Consider the following 21055-nt stretch of genomic DNA (forward strand, 5'->3'; position numbering starts at 1 on the left):
GCTGCTGTTTTTTTTTTTTTTTTTTCCTCCCCCCCACTTGTATTTTCAAACTGTATTGTGCCAAAATATTTTGTTCAACCACAGATTTTGCTCTCATAAGCAGATAAGAGGAAGGGGGAGTTTGGTGTACTCTTCAAAAGGGAACAATGTTTACCTTGACTAGATTATCCCACCTTCTATGATCTACACAATGGTAGGTACAGGCAGAGGACCCTGATTGACAAAAGGGAATTTTTTTTTTGTTGTTTTTTTTTTTTTTTTTTGTGGTTTGTATAACTGTGGGGTTGCTTGTCAGTGCCAACAAGGCTGTGGTGACTGGCTTGGCAGATTAAGACTGTGGCCAAGAACACTGAACAGCAGGGGAAATAGACAAAAGTTAAGCTTGGGCTTCAAAAGGGAATTTGGTTGGGCTATTTATGAGAAGTTTATTTTGCACAGTTGCTGTTTCTTTCAGGTACATGTTTCAGCCATTTATCTGGGTACTTCAGTACCTTTTTCTCTATTCCATCAACTTTTTTTTTTTCCTTCACATTTACCTCAGCACTTTAAATGGAAACTGCCTTTGTTAATTTAGTGGTTAACACAGAGGAATATGAAGGATGTTTAATACCTCCTTTAGGAGAGCCTTGGTATGCATGATCTGCATTTTGTCCTAATTTTAAGAAGTCAAGCTTGTAAGTGTGCTGACTACACTAAAGCTAAATCACACATATATATATATATATATATATCTGATCTCTTCTCAGAGTCCCTCCTTTCAACTATGGCCAACTGAGTGAAGCAAGCCCTGTAATGAATGTGGTTAAAAGTAATTTTCATATATATATGCACATGCTGTGTATATATAGACACATTTTACAGTACACTTTGAATGTTTTTAAAATTGAATTTTAAATGTTTCTGTTGTGTAATCTTACGCCATAGATCCCTTGATGTTTTTACAGGAAAGAGATTTGAGGGCTTGCCAGTTCTTTAATTGTTCCATAAATATTTTTCTTATTCTTTTACAGAATAAGTACTGGCTTGAACATCCAAATGACGTGGCTTTTAATACCTGGCTGCAGATAAAAAGCTAAATATTGGAAAACCTAACAACTTAAAAACTAGATGACCCTTTTTTAGCAAGATCTTTGATATTAAAGTTTATGGGGGGGAAAAAAAAAATCATACTCACTTTTTATGGTTTGACTTTTACATTGTTTTGCTCTTAGTATATTTTGCATCTTGGATTAATTTTTATAGCTACTATTTAACAAATGTCTTAACAGGAACATCTTTTCATGTCAGGGATTTAAGGGAGGACATTTTAAATGTTTCATACTTGTATAGGGAAGAATATTTTCAATGTTAACTTTGTCATTTCAGGTTGAGAATGTTACACATGCAGATGTTTTTGGTTTTTTTTTTTTTTTTTCTCCCCCAGTAGCAATTTAAATGCCATTCTCTTGCACTGTGTATACTGTCTTAAAGTTGACAAAAGCATTCAAAAACCAGTACTTCTATGGATATGAATTTTTTTTTTTTTGCCCCCTCCATTTGTTTGGCTACTTGGCACCTCTTTTAGTGCCAAAAATTTTCCAAATGAAATGTCACTGTCAGAACATCTTATTTCCATTCAGTCAGTGATGGCAAGTAATTCCTGTTGAAAATAGTACAGCCAATATCTTTGTCCTCAGTGTGAGATTTTTGGTTTCTGTGGAAAATATCTGCTTGGAAACTTGAACAGCTATGTTTGTTTTAAAGGTATTTAAAATTCCAAATTAAACTTTGTATCATTTTACAGTACCCAATGCTTTTGATGTTAAAATGGCACTAATAACAGGAAGCAACATCTGTACTGGAGGGTCACCAGTTAGGGACTTGCAGTATGAAATTATTGGATATTAATCAGTTGCACTGCTTTGTGCAAATATATATTACTTTTAGTGGAAGTTTGAGTTGCTTAATCTGTTTGGTCTTGTTACTTCTGAGTATATTCCAATAATTAATACATAATGGAAAAGTGAAGGGGAACTGGTACTGCTTTTGCAATATCAGGGAAAATCACCATATTTGACCGCTAAGCTTATTCACTGTTTTTCATGTCATTTGTCAGAAAGTCAGCTCTGCCAGTATAATACAATGTTTTATCCCCTGCCACAACTGCAGCTGGATCATGCACTGTTGGGAGAAACTGAAAATTTTTCATTGACTCATTCATATGTTTGTCTAGGAAAGGGATTCCATGTCTCTAATTCAGAACCCTTTTCCTCCCTTTTTGGAAGAAAGGAACATTCCTGTCTGTGCCAACTTGATAGCCAATTTCTTATATAAAAAGTAGGGTAGTACTCCTTTACAAAGAAGGTTGCAATCATGTTACTAAATGGAAGGTGTCCTCAATGCATATCAACTGCAGTATATGTAAGTCTGGACAGTTACAACATTACCAAGAGGATGTGACACTAGTTTGTGATCATTTAAGTTTGTTAGAATATTGTTCATGTAAGGCTTGCATTGTTGCATAAAATTAAGTTTTTATCTTGGGCTGGACCTGAGACAGTTTTTCAAAGTCCCCATTAATGTTATGTACTATGTCTGTAGATACCATTAAAATGAATATAGATGAGTACTTGCTATTTTGTTTCACTGTTACATGATAGTTACCATTATTAGTTTGCATCAAATACATAAAATGTTATTGCACCTCCAGTTCCTGTCATACTCAGCTTTGATATTTTTACTATTTCATGATGATAAAAGAAAGCCAAAATCATTATGTAATTTTGAATGTGCAAAAGGCAAATGTCAAGCTGTTTACTAATAAAAACATTTTATCTTCCCTCCCCTCTTCTCTGTTTGTTACTCCTTGGTATTTAGTAAGGCGTACTCTCAGGGTGGCAACTGGCAGTGTCATCTGCAATGGCTCTGCTGAAAGCCAACCCTTTGTGCCTCTATATGTATGACTCTTCAAACATGTGCATCTGTGTCATCGACACACTGGGCTCAAGAGTGCAATTGAAATAGTGCTGAGCGGGAAAGCAGTTTTATTCGCAGTCTAACACTGATTCTTCTTGAGCTCAGACCAGAATACATGGTCTCTTCCAGTTGAGGTCTAGCTTCTCTGTTGCTGGTGTAAGCAATGCTTCTTGTTTACATTTATTTATTTAGCAGATGCTTGTCCAAAGTGACTTCCAGTGACTTCTATGTAGTGTTATGAGTCCACACACCTTATCAGCAAGGTGACTTACACTGCTAGTTACACTATTTGCACTGGGTCACTCATCCATACATCAGTAGAACACACTTTCTGTCACTCTCACACTACCACACAGCAGAGGATAGTGACAGAGGCATCACAAAAAAAACAGAAAATGATTCCAACAAAGTCCCGAGGCTGAATTCTGGAACAAATTTTACTAAACCCAAGTTGGTGAATATAAAAAGAAGCTTAAGTGTAAAGTGACCGGTTAAAAAAAAAAAAAAAAAAACCCAAAGTAGTAAATGCATTTGTCCACAGACGTTAATTATAAAACTTTCGTGCTTTATTCGCCACAATTTTCGTTTTATACCAGTATATAAGACGTACTTGATGAGCGTCATCCAGTATTGCCTCAGATGGTGACCCACGGTCTGGGGCACGCGCCCTCCTCACCTCGCCTCTCGCTCGCAGTCGAGCGGTTAATGCAGAGGCTGTGACGTCACTGGAAGCCTCTCTCTCTTTCTCGCTCGTCTCCTTCCTGCTGCATCATCACAGCTGCTAGTTGCTAGAGTCGTGCGTGTTAAATTTACAGCGCCTGGAAGAAAATATTTGTAGCAAATTACCGTGATAAACAAGAACAATAGCGCATATCTGATATCATTACAAAATTTTGTTCGCAACTGGCTGACACCCCCCCCGTGACAGAAAAAGAAAAAAAAAAAAACGTCTGCCGAAACACGCGGGGACATGATGGCCAGGCAAGAGCAGGTTCTGCTGCTGGAGCCACAGCACGAACTTAAATTTCGAGGTAAGAGGGGAGGGCTCGACGTGCATCCGTCTGCGGGACTCCGTGAGCCCCGCACAGCGCGAGGGTGCCCTCGCGAGCTCCCGAACATGGCATGCGAGTACAGCACTGAGGGGAGGGCAAAGGCAGCAGCCATCTTTCCAGAATCGAGTACCACCACCAGCCGGGGATGGGATGGGGATGTGGTGCAGCAATTTGGAGAGGACGCGAACGCCGGTTATTATGAATTATTCAAAACAAGAAACTCAGCAATGATTGCATGTATGGGTGAAGGTTTAATGAGCTGATCATCCCGTGTGTTATTTGAGCCGGCGGTGTAATTATCCGTCGAAGCAGGCCCCGCCGTAACTGACTCGCGGAGCGTGTGCCTGGCTGGTCCTTGGCTTGGTTGGTAGATAGTATTTTCTTCACGAACGTGTGGAAGAATGAAACGTTGAGCCCGATTTTTCCCCGTTTTCTTGCTTCGGTGTCTGTCAGCTGCTAATCATTTTTCAGTTACGCGAAATCATGCTCGCTCTGTCTGTGAGTGAGTGTGTCGTGCACGCAGGCAGAACAGGCCGGCTGTGTGGGGAGCAGCAGGCCGGCGCTGTGTGTGTGTGTGGTTTAGCCGGTCGAGCTTAGTTAGTTTGTCGGGGCTAGTAGTAGCTGCTTTATGTAACTTGACCAGCTGGTGACCAGAAGGATGGAGGAATCCGAAATGTGGAGCGCCGGTAACCTGGGTATGGCATACCCGGGCCCGGGGTGGTCCCAGTGAGGAGTGAGCTGTTTCTGAAGGACAACAACAAATCCTCGGTCCGAAGGCACGCGGCACATCAGAGCAGCTCTTAGCTTTTTTAATGCAGTAACCATAAAACACGTTTTACAGTCATCAGTCTGGATTTGATCATGCTGCAGAGAATGTGTTTTAGTCCTTACAAGATTTCTTGATATTAATCATTTATTCATAGCATAAAATGAATTTAAATTAAACTAGGGTGGTTAAAGTCCATCTTGATAGATCTACAGGAGAGTAATTTAATTTAACACTTCATCATGGATGCACATAACTTAAGCCTGAAATATGTCTTTTTTCAAGTAGTACACAAAGGAATAAGTATTTTGTAGTCCGATAAGGTTTAACCATAACCTTGGAAAGTAAGCGTAATTAAAAATACCGAAACTTAAGGTATGCATCTGAATTGGATTGTTGCATCAAATTTTCAGATTAGGTTTACAGTCTTACCACTGTTATACTGCTGTTTATTGTAGTGATTGGATATTATGTTACTACTTGTATCTAGTGGTCTTAGATACCCTTTAAGTAGTTTAGAATAAGGTGTCATCAAGCCTCGACAGAGTTTCTGGTCAGTCTGGTGTATGCAGTTTATGTAAATTATATAGTCAGCTATGCAGAGTGAAATATAAATCTCACATTGAAATTGTATTTGTTGCTTTCTCTTAAATTATTTTTTTTCCCATTGCATTATGAAAATTGAATTTTAAGTGTTTTAAGTTTTTTTTAAACCGGGAAGCACAGTTAATCAGATACCTAATTGTTTGATCAGCTGTTTATCCTTTGTCCTACAGATGAAACCTTTACATACTGAATTTAGTAGATTTTGTCTGGATTTTCCTCTTCAAAAGTAGAACATGTCCACTGATGTCGACTGTTTTGTTAAATCCATTCTTGGAGCATGCCTTTGAATGTTGGCTACTAGGAAAAATTGTTGATCTTGATGTGGTACACACATTTCTGCAAGAAGTTTAAAAAAAAAAAAAAAAACAAAAAAGGGTACATGCTGGTGTGGTGTGCTCTAATAAGTGGTGCAATAGGTGACACGGGAGCAAGCACAGTTTTTGGTAAATAAGATGTCACTCTTACAAAAGTACAAAACTGCTATTTAAAGGTTTAATTTTTTTCCCCATTTGACAATAAGCAAAAATTTAAACCTCTACTGAACTTGTTTTATAAAAAGTTGTATACAAGTCTGGAAGAAGTCTACAACAACCTGAGCATTATAGTAACTTCCAACAGCACTTTGCTCAGAAGGTGAGCTGAAAACCTGTAGAATGTAAAAATGTATGTGTCAGAGAGGTGTAAGAGACAGAGTCTTCAAGGAGGGGTAATGGGAACATTATTGATGAGATATTGATGAAAGCCTCTAAGGACATGTCCAGTGCACTACATATTTTAAATGTGGTTTCACTTTTCAAACCTTGATGGCACAAGGCACTATTCAACTACCCAAATGTAAAAGGCTTTGCATTTAACTGAAACTTGCAATTAACAAGGTAGTATTCACAGTGTTAGGAGATATGGTAAAATCTTGTGCACATCTTGTTGATTTATATACTGATAGATATGCAGTTTCTGTCACTACATTACTTGGTTACGTTTATGTGGAGGACATTGCACAATATAAGCAGGTGTACTGTGAGAAGTCACTCTAGGTGAAAATGAGCTTCCATACATTGAATTCAGGCTGTCAGCATTCTGTAGAGGAATTATGATAGAAACTCTGGGTTGTTTTGTTAATTTTCAGGTACTGCTCTTCAGGCAGCAATTTATTGCTAATGGATCTAAAAAGTTGTGATGTACCGAGTAGTGTATGTTGATGGAGCCATTGCCTATAGGTGTTCACATAGTGTGGGTGTTACAGTATGCCTTTAGTGACCTCCAGTATGCATTTTCTAGCTTTTGTCACCCTCTGCAATTTTGATGATCATTGTGTCCCTTCAAAGGCTTACTGAATTCATACTTCCAGTCTTGTTGTGATGTAAGAAAAAAATAGAACCACAGTTGTCTGTTGCTTCAAGGTTTCTCTTGCAGAAAATGTTAAAATGGTTGATACTGTGAAGTAACACTCCAATCCAATAGTTTTCCCCCTTTTCAATATTATTTTCATACAGAGAAAACAGTTCTAGTGCTGAAGACACTCAGGGTATTATGTTGTCATTACAAATAGTTTTTTTTTTTTTTTTTGTGTGTGTGTGTGTGTGTGTGTGTGTGTGTGTGTGTGGGAACAGGGGGAAAAAAAAAACAGCTAGCATTTGGTTGTATAATCTTAGACCCATGTATTGATTTTGTACATTGCTAGTAAGGAGCTAATGGGATTGATGGGCAAAGGAAATCCAGAAATATAGCCTGCAGGAAACATGCCTTCCAATTAGTTTGTGCCCTAATTACATCAGCTGCTCCTTTTATTAGGAAAGGCAGATGATTTTAAAGGTGCTTCATTTGTTTTCCTTTTATTGTGTAAATGAGTGTACAACAAAGGGGACATCCAGCTGCTCAAGTCAACTGCCTAAGAAACGTAAAAGGCTGTCAGGAGGACACAAATGAGGACAGCAGTATATACACAAGGTTTATCTCTCACGCACACACACAGTCTGAAACTGCTCGTCCCAAGCGAGCCTAACCCGGCAACACAAAGCACAAGGCTCGAGGGAGAGGGGTCACACCCAGGATGGGATGCCAGTCCATCGTAAGGCACCCCAAGCAGGACTTGAACCCCAGACCTGCCAAAGGGAAGGCCCTGGCGAACCTGCTGCACCACCGCACCCCCACAGGGTTTGTCTTTTAGAAATTACGTGTCAGAACTTTGCTTTACGTGGAGTGCAGTTGACCATGAAGATGACCACGAGTATTTAACAATCTTAGAATGAACAGAACAGAGTAGGCTGAAAAAGGTGAAGTCAGTTGTTTCTGTAATCATTCTTCAGTTCAAGTGTTAGTGTGATGGTTTTATTATCTAAAAATATTGTGAGATAGCATTTCTTTACTTCACAGTATATTCACAGTATGCAGGTTGTGTTAAACCTGTACCACATAGGTGGTAGTTTAGTTCTGTGGCATTTTTAAAATGCTCATCTTTGTCCCTTTTATCAATGCAGTTTTTTTTTTTTTTTTTCTCTTATTTGCAACATTGCTCTCATGATTTCTGTTAACACTGTTTCCACGATAAATAGTTTTGCAGCCTCTGTGTCACTAATGCACCTGCTCTTGTGGCCTTTTTCAAATTCTTAGACACATATGAGTAACTAATATTCAGCTTAACGCACCAGCAAATAATTCAGTTATTCAGAGTGAGAGTTTGGAGGCAGTCGTAATGTAGGTAGTGCAGAAATATTGATTAGGTTTGAGTACATCTGGAAAGGGTTTACAGTGTTGTTAAGTGGAACAGTTTTCTTTTTCATCTGATACAGCAGTTGAGAAGTTATCTTACGGTTACTGTCTCACCACCACTCTTTTGGAACTGTTTCTCAGTGTTTCCCCCCCCCAAAAGACTTCATGTTTCTTATACTGATTTTAATGGGTCTGAAAATGTAGCAACTTCTTGGTTTCACTACCTCAGTTCATCTGTAGTATGCTGGCAAGTTGCACAGTTTTGATCACAGCTAATGATGCATGTTTCACATCTATCAACGTAGTGTTTTCACAGTTACTGGAACTTTTGGGGGTACAGTGGTTCAGCAGGTAGCACTGGTACCTCACAGCTCATGAGCTGTACATTTGAACATGGGTTTGAATCTGGTTCAGTTTGTGGGGATTTTGCATCTTATTCCCTTGTTCCTGCAGATTTTCTCTGGGTGCCCTGTGCCCTCCCACACACCAAAGACACCTGTTTCAGGGGAATATGCAACTCAAAATTGTTATTGGTGTGCACAGGTATAAAGGAATGTCGGTGATGGCCTTGTGATGGATTGGTATTCCACCTACCCAGTATTGGAGAAGATATTACTAATGGTGGATGAATGGATGAAACTGCTGTCTTTTAACATTTCCATTCTTTTTTCCTCCCCAGGACCATTTACAGATGTTGTTACTACCACCTTGAAACTCGCCAACCCAACAGACAGGAATGTGTGTTTTAAAGTGAAGACTACTGCTCCACGCCGATACTGTGTACGACCAAACAGTGGAGTGATAGATGCAGGAACTTCAATCAATGTGTCTGGTATGTATGTATTCTGTCTGGGTGGCACACTTTCAGTATGTCCCCCTCTGGATTGGTGACGACAGGGAACTTTTCCGTAGTCAGTCTCTCAAGTACATTTCTTATGTAGCTGGATGGCATTGCAGTCCATTTCTTCCTCAGTCATTGTATCATGTATATCATTGTCCTCTGGTTGGCACTGAATGTTTTTTTTTCCTCAGTCATCATATCTGGTATGTCTCTTCCGGGTGGGCAGCATTTGGGAGCCTTTCTTTTGTGTTCCAGTTCCATTTCGTTCTGCTGATACCCAACAACATACTACTGGTATGTTGTCAGCCCTTATTAATAGATTAATCAATGTAACTGTCAGGCTGTCGTCCGTCCGTCCCCCATTGTTTTTAGTCACCTCTGAGAATATACCCCAGTACCCCTTTCCTTGCCAAGGTAGACTTTACCTGTAGACTTTGTGTTTTTAATTCAGCCCAGTACTGTACCATGAAATGACTCAAGATATGGTCCATTATTTAACTTACATTGTTTCATATTTAGTTACTGCTTACAGTATAGTTACTACAGTACAGTTAGTTACTACACTAACTGTCATCCTGAGTCTACCAGTAGGGGGTCTGGTTCTGTGGTTGTTCTCCAAAGGGGAGTGACAGATTTTTCCCCTGCCCCTCCCCCTGGCTTGTCTTTAGTTGCTATTTGCTGCCTGAGACTCCCCGTACCAATTTTCTTGTAAGCAAAGAAAAGTGTTTGTTTCCTACTGTCTTTTGGACTGGGTTAATTCCAGATTTCAAGCCCGTTATGTACAAGTTGTTTATTGAAATTTAAATGGCAACGTGGGGATAACATTCTATCCTGATGCTCCTCAGCCTGTGGATTATTAACCATTAACTACAGTTTAGCAGAAGTCAACATCATAAATCTCTGGAAATGAGGGAGGCAACCTTACATAGATTTATTTCTAAAGTATGGTACTCTTCCTGGAACAGTTTTTAACCTGGGACCTTCCACTTTCAATGTTAAAGTCTTAATTACAATGCTTCCTAATGCGCTTCAGTAGTTGGTGTAGGTCACAACCCTTTCTTTGTGTCAGTTTTTGCAAGGTTTTTACCCCCAGTAAGATAACTGTTAAGGAAAGATAATCTTCATTAAAATAAGCAAATAAGACACAAAGTACACTGTATGGTACAGTTTTGGATTCACTTTATTTTAAAAGCATTACAATTGCAGACATCCAACCTTTCCAACAATTATTTTAGTGAGAGGCAATCACCCCTTGATCAATCCTGTCCTACTGGTAATCTTCCAGACCTCAGCTCCACGTAATCAGTAACTATATTCAATTAAGTAATTATTGGAATTTTAGATATATGGATGAAAACTGAAATGAATACTGCAACATTGTAAAAATCCAGCAGAGTTTGTGTTTCTTTGTCTTTGAGCTCGCTTTCATTTGTACGAGAGTCCTGCATATTCTGGGAGAGATGGAATATTGGCCAGCAGTGTATGTGCAGCTGTGTACGTTGTGTACACTCGCATCATCTATACCACTAAGTAATTCCAAAAATTCTACATGTAAACATTCAAATTCTGAAAAGTCTGCTGAAATAACACTTTATAGGGAACTTGATTTTTAAGAGCATATTTGCACATTAGGAAGTTGTAAATGATGTACTGGTATGTTCTGATTTTTCTGAATGTTAATTTCATGGTTTGGTTGTTACCTCATGTGGTTTTTAATTGTTTTAAAGCTCTGAGAATATATTTTAGTCCGCCCCTTTAAAGGGGAGTAGGAAATATGGGTCAGAATGTTACATCTGTCCTCATTTACGTCTTTCCTCATGTATGATCTAAATAATCAGTTTCATTAACTTTTCATTGGTTGTGGAGAGCTGCATGGTCATGCTACAACATGTGGATGATGATGATGGCATGGTTAGCCATACTGGTTCTGTTTGGCTTTTTGATAGGTTTCCCCTCTGTCTCATTGACTGTGGTTTCTAACACTGACAAAATTCAGGTACTGTTCTACAATTAGTTTGTATATTTTTTGTTTTGTTTTTAGTTTTAAATTATTAATTTAGACATTGGTTTTATAGTAGCAAGTTGGATGCAAAATTATATTTCAAAATCTTGTCTCAAAGAATTCTTGGGAAAATACTGCTTGCCTACTCCCAACACACACATACTGGAAGCATGTTCCTTCCTCTGACCTGACAGTATTGTGTTGGAACCAGGGCTTGACATTAACACCCGCCCACCCACCAAATGTAGGTAGAAAATAGCAATGGCAGGTAACTCCATCACCCCTACTAGCCACTTTGGTGGCCTGAAGAAAAAAAAATGTAGTTCACAAAACTCTCCTTAGATGATCAAGTCAATGTCATCCTAAATAATACTACAACCTCCCAAGAGTACAGTGTACACACGCATATTATTGGGCACTTCGGCACCAGACTCCAGCAAGAGAAAAAGGGAAGAAAAGTTGAAAATGTGGCGCCATATTAAGGGCGTGAAGACAGCATTGCTGTGAAAGCACTTGTCATGATGAAGTTATCACAGTTTGAAAAGATGACGCTGCTTTTTCAAAACATCCAGGCGATCGGGCAGCATGGTAGACCCTGCACTGATTAATTGTGAATGTGCAAGTAAGTATTAATCAAAACTAACATTACCGTACTTGATTGCTAGTAACTCACAAGATAAGCTAGTTAACTTCGTTTGCCTAGCTGACGATAGTATTAATGTAATCTCAGAATGTGGACAGATGAAAAGAGAGGTCTGAGCAGCCTAAATTAACATTAAGGCTAAACTAGCAAAAAAAGATAAATATATATTGATTGTGTTTAAAAAAGATTACCAGAAATTATTTTTGTCCACAGTGTGGGTGCAGAAAAATGCTCAACTTTTTTTTTCCTTCTCTCTCTCTCTCCTTCAAATAATCAAAATGCAGTTACAGTCTCCAATTACCTTTTATTTATATGTGTGGCCTGGGTGGCATTTAGTTAGTGAAAATGCTGAGTGGCTAGTGACTTTGAAAAATCACTAGCAACAGTGACCGGTGAACCAAAAAGTTTGTCAAGCCCTGGTTGGAACTACTAACATCTTTTGAAGAAACTGTAAGGTTGGGATCTATAATTAATGCTTTAGTTCACTGCTTTCTCCGGGGAGCTTATTACTTACAACAAGGAAACTGCTCTTTGATTCTTCTCCCTTTTTTAAGTTGCATCATCAACCAGATAGAAGCTAATGATGCCATTTGCCTGACATTTTACTGTGTTGACCATCAAGGTCAGTTGTGGTTTTTATGCTTTCTGAAATTTGAATTTACAGTAATTTCCTCAGTGTTAAAAATGTTTGACACCTTTCTAGCTAATCTTTAGAGTCTTGTCCTACTTGACTTATTGTGTAAGGAGATTGAAACTGTGCCTGACTGACCAAGACATTTGTAATCTTTCATGTGTCTGTTTCTATTTTGTGCTATTGGACTTGCCTGATTACTGTTAATGGCGTGCAAAGAAGTTGTGAGGATTTATTCAGTCAAGTATTGGCATGTGCTGTATATGAGAGGGGTTATTCTGGCCACATCTGAGACTGAATTTGGTTCTTGAAATGCTAAGGCTGTTTGCTCTTTGTCAGTGTGAGTCTGGGTTTCTTTAATTTATACATGTTATGCATTAGGTTAAATCAGCCTCTGAATAAAAAAGTTAAAAGAAAAAAAAGTCTTGTTTGCGTTCACCCAACCACACCAACAGAGTGCCAAACATAAGAAAGTGATCAGTGTAAATCATTGTAACAGTTTCACAATACCTTTATGTCATTGAAATTACTTTAGATAATGAGTTGGCACTGTGATGAGGAGTTTTACAATGTACGGTGTAACACTTCTTTTTGTTTTAGACTAGTAACATTATGAAGAATAAGTGTTTGGAAGCATAAGGACAGACAACCCACAGGGTGTTAAAATAGAGCTATCCATTTGGATCAAGTAATTCACTGTTACACCATGCTGCTTAGCACCCATCTTGGCAGCATTTTTATGCAAGTTCTTCTAAATGGTGGGAGTCAGTTTTTCTGGGGGAGTTCTCTTTTGTTCTTTGTCAGTGGGAGTACAGCATGCAAACCAGGGCAGTAGTATTTGAGAAGTTCTGAAGTGTCTTGAAAGAGTCAAAGTTTGAAAAAAGAGTAACAATGAGTTATAACGCTGAGAGGACGTAAAATTTTATTATGCAACGGTGAATACTGTAATAGTGCTGAACTGTGTTTAGTCAAAAATGTTCAGCCCGGTGAAGTGTTCGTTATCTCGTAAGATAACCTTTCCTCTATTATCCATTTATAATCGTGACATCTTCTAGGCAGAATTTACCCTATATTTCTTTCAAGTTTGCTTTAGTAATAATACAGCAGTTTAATTAGTTGACAATGTGCATTGTGTCATGGGTGCCACATTTTGATTCCTGTGGGTTGGACTGCAAAGGAATTTTAATTGGCACCAAGCTGACTCCTAGAAGGCTAGGTGAGAGAAAATGAATATTCCCATAACTGCTGGAGTAAAATGATGCAGATCTCAGGGGCTGGTACAAACAAATTCACCTTGTGTCCATCTATGACCAGTTTTGACCACCAGCAGTGTATGCAGGTCAGGGATGCTGTCTCATCTGAGCTCTGCTCCTTAAGTGTAAATTCTGACAGTTTTACAAATCAGAACTATGCTTTTAGCAGACAAACATGTTGAATGTTTAATTGACTGGTTAATTTCTGTAGTGTAACAAATCCTTTTTTTTAACAGGAGTAGAAATAAAGAAGTTTGATATCTTAAGAGGATTACTGTGATTAATACTTTTATGCTGAGCAGTGTTTTATTTGCAGATGTCAGTGGAACTCATTTTTGTTCCCTGTTCCTGACCCAGTAGAGTAATTTAACTTCAAGTCTAAATCATTTCAGTAAGAAATTCTTATTTTGTTTGTTTTCAGTTTATGATGGAAGATGTTACACAACTGTAATTTCGGATATACATAAACATAGAGTAACTTACTGTTGTTTATTTTTCATGTAAACAATTGTTGTGGTCAGAAAGTATCAGCCAAACCATGTGAACACCAGGAAGCCTGAGAACTTTTTTAAAAGATACAAGCAAGAGTGAAGATGTCACTCAGTGGGCAAATTGCGCTTCAAACAGTGCATGCTTGGGACATCTGGAACAATTTTGTGGAAACTGAAAAATAAGATTTTCCACACTTGAGTTTTAACACAACAGATTAAAACATGATGCTATCATTTTTTTTCCTTTCATTTTATAAATAACTGCTCATGTTGTTTCTTTGTATGAAGTTGTATGCTTATGGCATTGTATAAAGTTGCCCGTGACAGTATCTATTATAATCGAATGTCATCTGCATTACCTATAGAAAATTTTGATGACTCAAATATTTATGATAAACATTTTTAAAAAAAAATAAAAATAAAAAATAAACATTTTCCTAAATTTTAAAAGATGCGTCATCTGTCATTCATCACATTACGAGGCCCGTCCTCCCTGATTTTGACATCTGCAAATTTCTTTGGGGTGAGATGAGCTTTAAACGCTACAGCATTTTTGTCCTGCTGTACATTGGTGCTGCTGTGGTGGTGTCTACACAAGCCCCGTGGCATTTGAAAAACAGACACACTTACATTTATTAATTTAGCAGACACTTTTCTCCAAAGCTATGTGCAACTCAGCAAAACCTCTGTCTAATGAAACAGGTCATCCCCATGGACAGATAGAGGTGAGCTCTCTGTGCAGCACATACACCAGAGCCACAGATGTCAAGTAGAACAGCCTGTATCTGCAGAAGTACGTTTACAGAAATGAGGGTTAAGTCTGTGTCATTTTACTCAGATTGCTGGAGGATGTTGTATCACTTTTACTACATGTGTAACTGGATAGGATTACAGTAGCAGAACATTGTAAGTAATGGTAAATGTGATCAGTGTCAATAAATGAAATGTGAAAAATCAAATGGGATATTTTAGAAAGTATCTTTAAAAAAAAAAAAAAAGTCATCTGAAGATGAATACTTCTTGACTAGGGAAAGATCATAAAAGCAAAGGCAACAGATAAGTAGAAAGAAAAGGGTTCTTAAAATAACTCCATATTCCTGTCTTACCAAAAGAAAGATGAACAATATTTTACTAACAATTGGGGGGGCGGGAGATGTGACAACTGGAAACTGAAAAACAAAACATAAAGTTCTTTATGTTCCTCAACCTTAAACATCTGGTATTGCGCACACACCTCCATATGTTGTTTCTCATCTCACAAAAGCAACTAGTGAGTCAGATGCTGAATGGCAGACAGTAGTTTAAGCCATCCCCGTTCCCCTGACTGACACATTTACCTCACAGCAAATGAGTCCAGGTGTGTTAAACACAAAATGAAACTCTAAGAGACATTGTACTGTGGGTTTTGTGTTTTTTATATTTTATTTTCCCGTATTTGTTTTTGTGTTGAATCTGGGTGTGTAGTTCAACTCAAGGTGGGGGTTCTAATCGCTATGCCTGCTGCTGCCGCTTAATGTATGTGACATTTTGTTTTGGGGATTGCTGATAGTTTAATTGTTAGCACTTTTGCCTTTGGATCCAACAGCCACACGTTCAAATCTCCTCAACAGCTGTAGTATCTTTGAACAGCATACTTGCCCTAAATTGCTTTGGTGTAATTACCCAGGTGTATAAATGTAAGTAGCATAACATTGGAAACTGCTTTGGAGGCAGAAGTCAGCTAAATGAATAAATGTAAATGTTTAGGCATTAGTAAATAGTGTGTCCGTCTATCTGTTTCTTAGTAAAATAGGTACAGTGGCACAGTGAGTAGGGCTGCTGCCTCACAGCGCCTGGGTGGTATGAGAGAATGTGGGTTCTATCCCCGTTCAGTCTGTGTGGAGTTTGCATGTTCTCCTTGTGTCTGTGTGGGTTTTCTCCAGGCGCTCTGGTTTCTTCCCACAGTCCAAAGACATGCTGCTGAGGTTCCCCCATACTGTGTGACACAGAGAGTGTGTGTTTCACTGATGTAAGGATGAGTGACCCATTGTATGAATAAATATAAATGAATCTTTAAACCCAATATGTCCCGCGAAGCCCCATTGTTTACCAGAATGCATCCAAATGACTGAACCTGATACACGGTAGTACAAATTAATTTGTTGTCTATTCTGAAGATAGGACACACTTGAAAACTTACAATTCTTTTTTTTATTTGACAAATGCCAGCAACACCACAGATGACAAGTTGATGAAGGCAGAATATTGACACAGATCTTATACAGCTGTGGTGCTTTAAAGAAACTTACCATATTGCCTTTCATATCTTTCAGTCATGCTGCAGCCCTTTGATTATGATCCCAATGAGAAGAGCAAACACAAATTCATGGTGCAGTCCCTGTTGGCACCTCCTGACATGACTGACATTGAGGGAGTGGTAAGTTCATCCATATGGCCTCTATGATCTTGAAAGTAGATGTTCAGCAGGCACTCAAGGATGCAAGACTTGTACCATGGCAGTCACTGTAATATTGCATGTCAGGTAAAAGGGCAAATTACCCATTTCCTCAGAACCTTAAAGGTGTAAAATGTTCTTCCTCCCAAGGCAGTTAAGAGACATGAGGAGAAACAGCAACAACTCACACAGCAGAAAACTGTTTGACGCAAGCTGTTTCACATTATCACCCTGCTCCCTTTACTGTTACACATAAAGATGCATCTGTCAGTGGGCAGCTTAATCCATACTGTGGCTATATTTTTATGTTAATGCTTACAAATCTCGCCTTCACTCAAACATCTGTCTCATTACCTCTCTGTTTACTGTTTCTTTGAATTAATTGGCTTCTTAGCTCTGTACAGTGAAAAGTGGTGGGTGGCTAGGCTGCTGCTGCTGTAGGCAGTTTCACTGTTAAATTGTCAAGCCTTTTTTTTTTTTTCTTCAGGTATTCTTTAGCATTTGAATAGGATTGAAAAAGATATTTACATTGCCACAAACATCAGTTATTCTAGGTGACCAGGTGCAGTCACGATTTAGGATTAGGAATTGCTAACTCCACCTTTGTTGGGGTTATGAACGGTGGTGCAGCTGTTTTCCAGTGTTTTGGCAAAGGCCACATTACTGACAGTGCCATGAAATTGAATAAGTATTTGCTTTCACTAGTGTCTGCTATAAATTTTCCTTTTCATGCATTTCATATCTTTCTCCATTTGTTTGATTTTGCACAGAACTGTAATTATTCTTGCATGCTGTGTCTTCCCAGTCTAAACTTTGTTACTCATTGGAGGTATAGATTTGTAGAGCCCTTGATAAATGTTGAGAAGATGTTGTGAGCTAGTCATCAGCACTGGAATTGGACATTTGACCTGGTTTCCTTATTACTAACTTAAGTGAGAGTTTGAATAGATAGACTTATGAACATGCCACGCACTTAAGAAGAAACAACTTCAGGAACAAATGAAAAGATTGCAGCTAAATGTTTTGCATTATGAACTTACTGCTGTTAAAATTCTGCAGAAGAGAAATTCCAGAATTAGGCACAGCTGTGTAAGGTTATCACTTCCTTACTCTGACATCCTTTCCTCCAACCATGTCCCTAACTGCTTTACCTGCTCTCACAGTGGAAAGAAGCAAAGCCAGAGGATCTGATGGACTCCAAGCTGAGGTGTGTCTTCGAGTTGCCATCAGAGAACGAGAAGATGGTGAGCTGGAACACTGCTCATGTGTTTTCTCTGAGAACGCAGCAGGAGAAAACTCACTGGCAGAGCATCAGGACAGTGTGATATTTAGCCAGTCCTGTGCCAAGCCCAGACAGCGCTATCTGGAAGCCCTTTCAGACGGACGCACATTTTATAATTGCTTTTATTGCTTTCAAACCACACACAGCTGGTGAGACATAATCTCCACTGGGTGACCAAGCAACTTCAGTAAACAAAACAAGAGAAAACGGCTGTTGTAGGTGATTAATTATTGACACAAAAGAATCTCTGAAATCTTGCTCAGAGGTCACCCCACAAATCTGGAGTAAAATAGAAAGCAGCTTGCTTCGTTGGAGTTCCCACCCTGTTTATAGGCAAGAGTTCCTTTCTTTGGAAACATTCATAGGCAGGTGTTAAGGTGGGTAGTGAAGGGATGCTTCTGAAATTTCATACACAAAGTTGATAATCCCAGTATTGTGTCCATACAGCACGACATGGACACCAACAAAATCCTGTCCTCCAGCCTCCTTAAGTCTGAGTCCTCCACGTTGTCTATGAAGTCTGTGGGCTCTTCTCTGGACGATGGAGAGGTGAAAAAGATCATGGAGGAGTGCAAGAGGTTGCAGATGGAGGTTCAGCGACTACGAGAGGAAAACAAACAGATTAGGGTAAACTTTATCAATGTAGATTTCCAAAGGCAAACTGAATTTTTTTTCCACACAATAGTATGTAAAGGACTAAAGTCCAGATGTGACTAAGTTCTTGGTGTCCTGCCATCCTTTCCCCATCTCGTAGATGAAAGTGACATTAGCAAGATGAGGTTGTCATAGTGTTTTATGTGTGTGGCACTCAGTGTCTCCCATCTCCCTTTCACAGGAAGACGATGGCTTGCGGATGAGGAAGAGCGCAGCAGTGTCAGGCCAGCACCCCTCCTCCGCTTCTTCCACCTCAGCAGTCCGGCTGCAGGAGCAGGGCCCCAGTACCAGAATGCTGGCACTGGTTGTCTTGTTCTTTGTCATTGGTGTGATCATTGGAAAACTGCTCTTGTAGGTGGCAGCAGCAGCATGCTTTGTTGCTAGGGGAAAAACAAAACAAACAGATGTGGAGTTTTGATCAGAATGCCATATCACTGGGGTAGTTTTAAATTAATTATGTAAAGTTACACATCAAAACTGATTACATTGCGAAAAAGGAAAAAGTCACAAGTTTTGCCTCTTTAATTGCAGTCTTATTGTGGCCCTACTCCCCTGTGTACTTGCACAGAAACTAACTTGTACAAGGGGCAACAACCCTTTGTGATAAGTGGTAAAATAAAGTCATTCTAAGACTTTTCTAACACCAGAGATGCAATGTGAGTGATTGAAAAGTCAGATCTTGAAATGTTTGTGTGAATGTTGCTTTAATGTGAGTTTGTTTTTTTTTTTTTAAATTGTGTTTTTTAAATTAAAGGCAAAGAGGCCAGAGGCAGTGTGTTGAAAGAAATGCTTGCAGCTCTTTATGCTGTGATGTCATGACTGCATCTCACCGTGCAGCTAGTTTCCATTATGTAAAAAGAAAAACCCAGGCATTCCTCAAACAAGGGCCTTGATGTGGCTGTGTCCTCTATTTTATTTTGACTTTTGTGTTTTCTTGTGAACATTCTCCGTTGAATATGGGGAGTTGTGCAAGCTCGAAATTAGAAATGGAATTTACTTTTTGTTTCTGTATTGCGTTTGTCATTGTAATGCTTTTCCTTTTATTCTGTCCCCTTTAGGATTTGCACAAATCTTAATCTTTACTCTAATGGTGATTTTTTTTTTTTTTTTTCCCCCCCTCCTTTTTAGTTGTTTATTCCTAGGTATTGGCTTACTGAAATATCACCCAGTATAGTGCAGAAAAAATATTCAAATGGTTGCTTCTCAGAAATAAGCCCTTTGCCTTGTGACTTGTATTTTGCAAGGTTTTTTGCAATTATTATTGGTTGAAGAATATGAAAGGCTAATAATGGAATGTTGTATATAAATATTTCTTTTTATGGGGTTTGTCTTGGTCATAAGTGCAATACTGCTGTTAATGCAAGACTAGAAGATACTGACCATGGGGAACAGTTTCTGAGTGTGGTTTGGTCAATCTGTGCAACAGGTTACCTTAGAGAAATGCAACAAGCATGTTTTGTTATTCCAGACACAGTAAAGCCAGTCATTTGCCTGATGTATTATAGCTAACATCAACCAATAACAAAGAACAAATGTGTGCTGCCCATTTTGCTGCGAAATTACTGAAGAAAGTGCGCATGACAGTTTCTGTTCGTACCTCCTCTTCACTTCAACTATTACAGCCTGTGTTTTATTTTCAACCAGTTTATCAGTATAGCCATTTTACTGCTATAAAATTTTTAATGCACTATGTATAATGTTCCCCCATAAGCAATGTCCAGCTAGTTTTATTTTCTTTGAAACCTGCGTAAAAAAATTCAAGAATGCTGTAAGGGACCATTCTGTTTATAGATTTAGAATGTTTTATGTTTTGCTTCTTTGTTTTGATCTTTGACTCAAGGGAGAAATCTTTGAAAAGAAGAGAAATTATTTCTCACAGTTGTAATTTAAAAAAACAAACTAGAAAGTTAGTTATCGGGCATGTTGGAGGCTGGCAGAAATTAGAAACAACTGACGATGAAGGACAACATGTTGCTGCGAGTGGGGGGGCTTCATGAGAGCCTTGGCTGCTGGGTGGGGGTGGGGGGGGGGGGGTGCTGGGGAGCGCAGTATACACTACACAATCCTGCACTGGAGCTTCAGACCATCACCGTGATGTCACCATTGCAGTCTGGCAACCGTTTTGTATGTACATAAGTATGTCTATCAAAGCAATTAATATTCGTAGTAAAGTAGTCTATGGTGGAAAAAAACAACCTTGTTGAACTATGTAGCATCTTAATAAATTAAATAAAGCCCCAAGTCTGTCTCTTTGTGAAGTTGTTTCTTTGCAGTAATGCTGTTTTCAGACCTGAGTTTAAAGGAACAAGGTATGCAAACCATCCTGCTGAGATGCACTTACTCCCTGCAAGAAACTGCAACATGCCTCAAACCATATTTGTCTTCTGAGTTATGATTTGTTCTTTCTGTTGTCCAAGCCAAGGTTTTCCTTTGTGTTTTGTTCTTGAATATCTTTTACCTCCCTTCAGTTTTAATAAATCTGCTCCTCATTTTAGGTCTAATTCAAAATAGATTTTTAAATGTGTTTTTAATGTTTATGTACATACAGTATTATCCTATTATAAAAACATTTAATTTGCCCCATCATAATATTTTGGTAATGCCAGCCTTATACCTTTAAAAAACATGGTTAGAATATAATACGCACTTTTTCTAGTTTTGTATGAGTGCCTTACAATTCATGTTAAAAACTGATATGCTTAGTTTCTACATGTCCTGTATTTCCGATTATTTGAA

The 21055-nt window shown here is 38.7% G+C and overlaps 1 protein-coding gene across 1 annotated transcript; it reads left to right on the plus strand.

Annotated features, from left to right (window-relative positions):
- Nucleotides 1–3670: 3670 nt before the first annotated feature.
- vapb (VAMP (vesicle-associated membrane protein)-associated protein B and C) lies at nt 3671–20560 on the plus strand. The gene is made up of 6 exons (XM_018742358.2): nt 3671–3986; nt 8768–8920; nt 16262–16365; nt 17547–17627; nt 18113–18292; nt 18501–20560. The coding sequence occupies exons 1-6, from the start codon at nt 3926–3928 to the stop codon at nt 18672–18674; spliced, it is 753 nt and encodes a 250-aa protein (XP_018597874.1). The 5' UTR covers nt 3671–3925; the 3' UTR covers nt 18675–20560.
- Nucleotides 20561–21055: the final 495 nt, after the last annotated feature.

Source organism: Scleropages formosus, chromosome 22 (assembly GCF_900964775.1).
Source record: "Scleropages formosus chromosome 22, fSclFor1.1, whole genome shotgun sequence".
Taxonomy (NCBI): Eukaryota; Metazoa; Chordata; class Actinopteri; order Osteoglossiformes; family Osteoglossidae; genus Scleropages; species Scleropages formosus.

Excerpts from the sequence above, each read along its gene's own strand:
- vapb (XM_018742358.2), top strand. The coding sequence starts at position 3,926 with ATGATGGCCAGGCAAGAGCAGGTTCTGCTGCTGGAGCCACAGCACGAA. Across the intron at positions 17,628-18,112 it reads CATCAGAGAACGAGAAGATG|CACGACATGGACACCAACAA; the intron begins GTGAGCTGGAAC and ends GTGTCCATACAG. Across the intron at positions 18,293-18,500 it reads AGGAAAACAAACAGATTAGG|GAAGACGATGGCTTGCGGAT; the intron begins GTAAACTTTATC and ends TCCCTTTCACAG.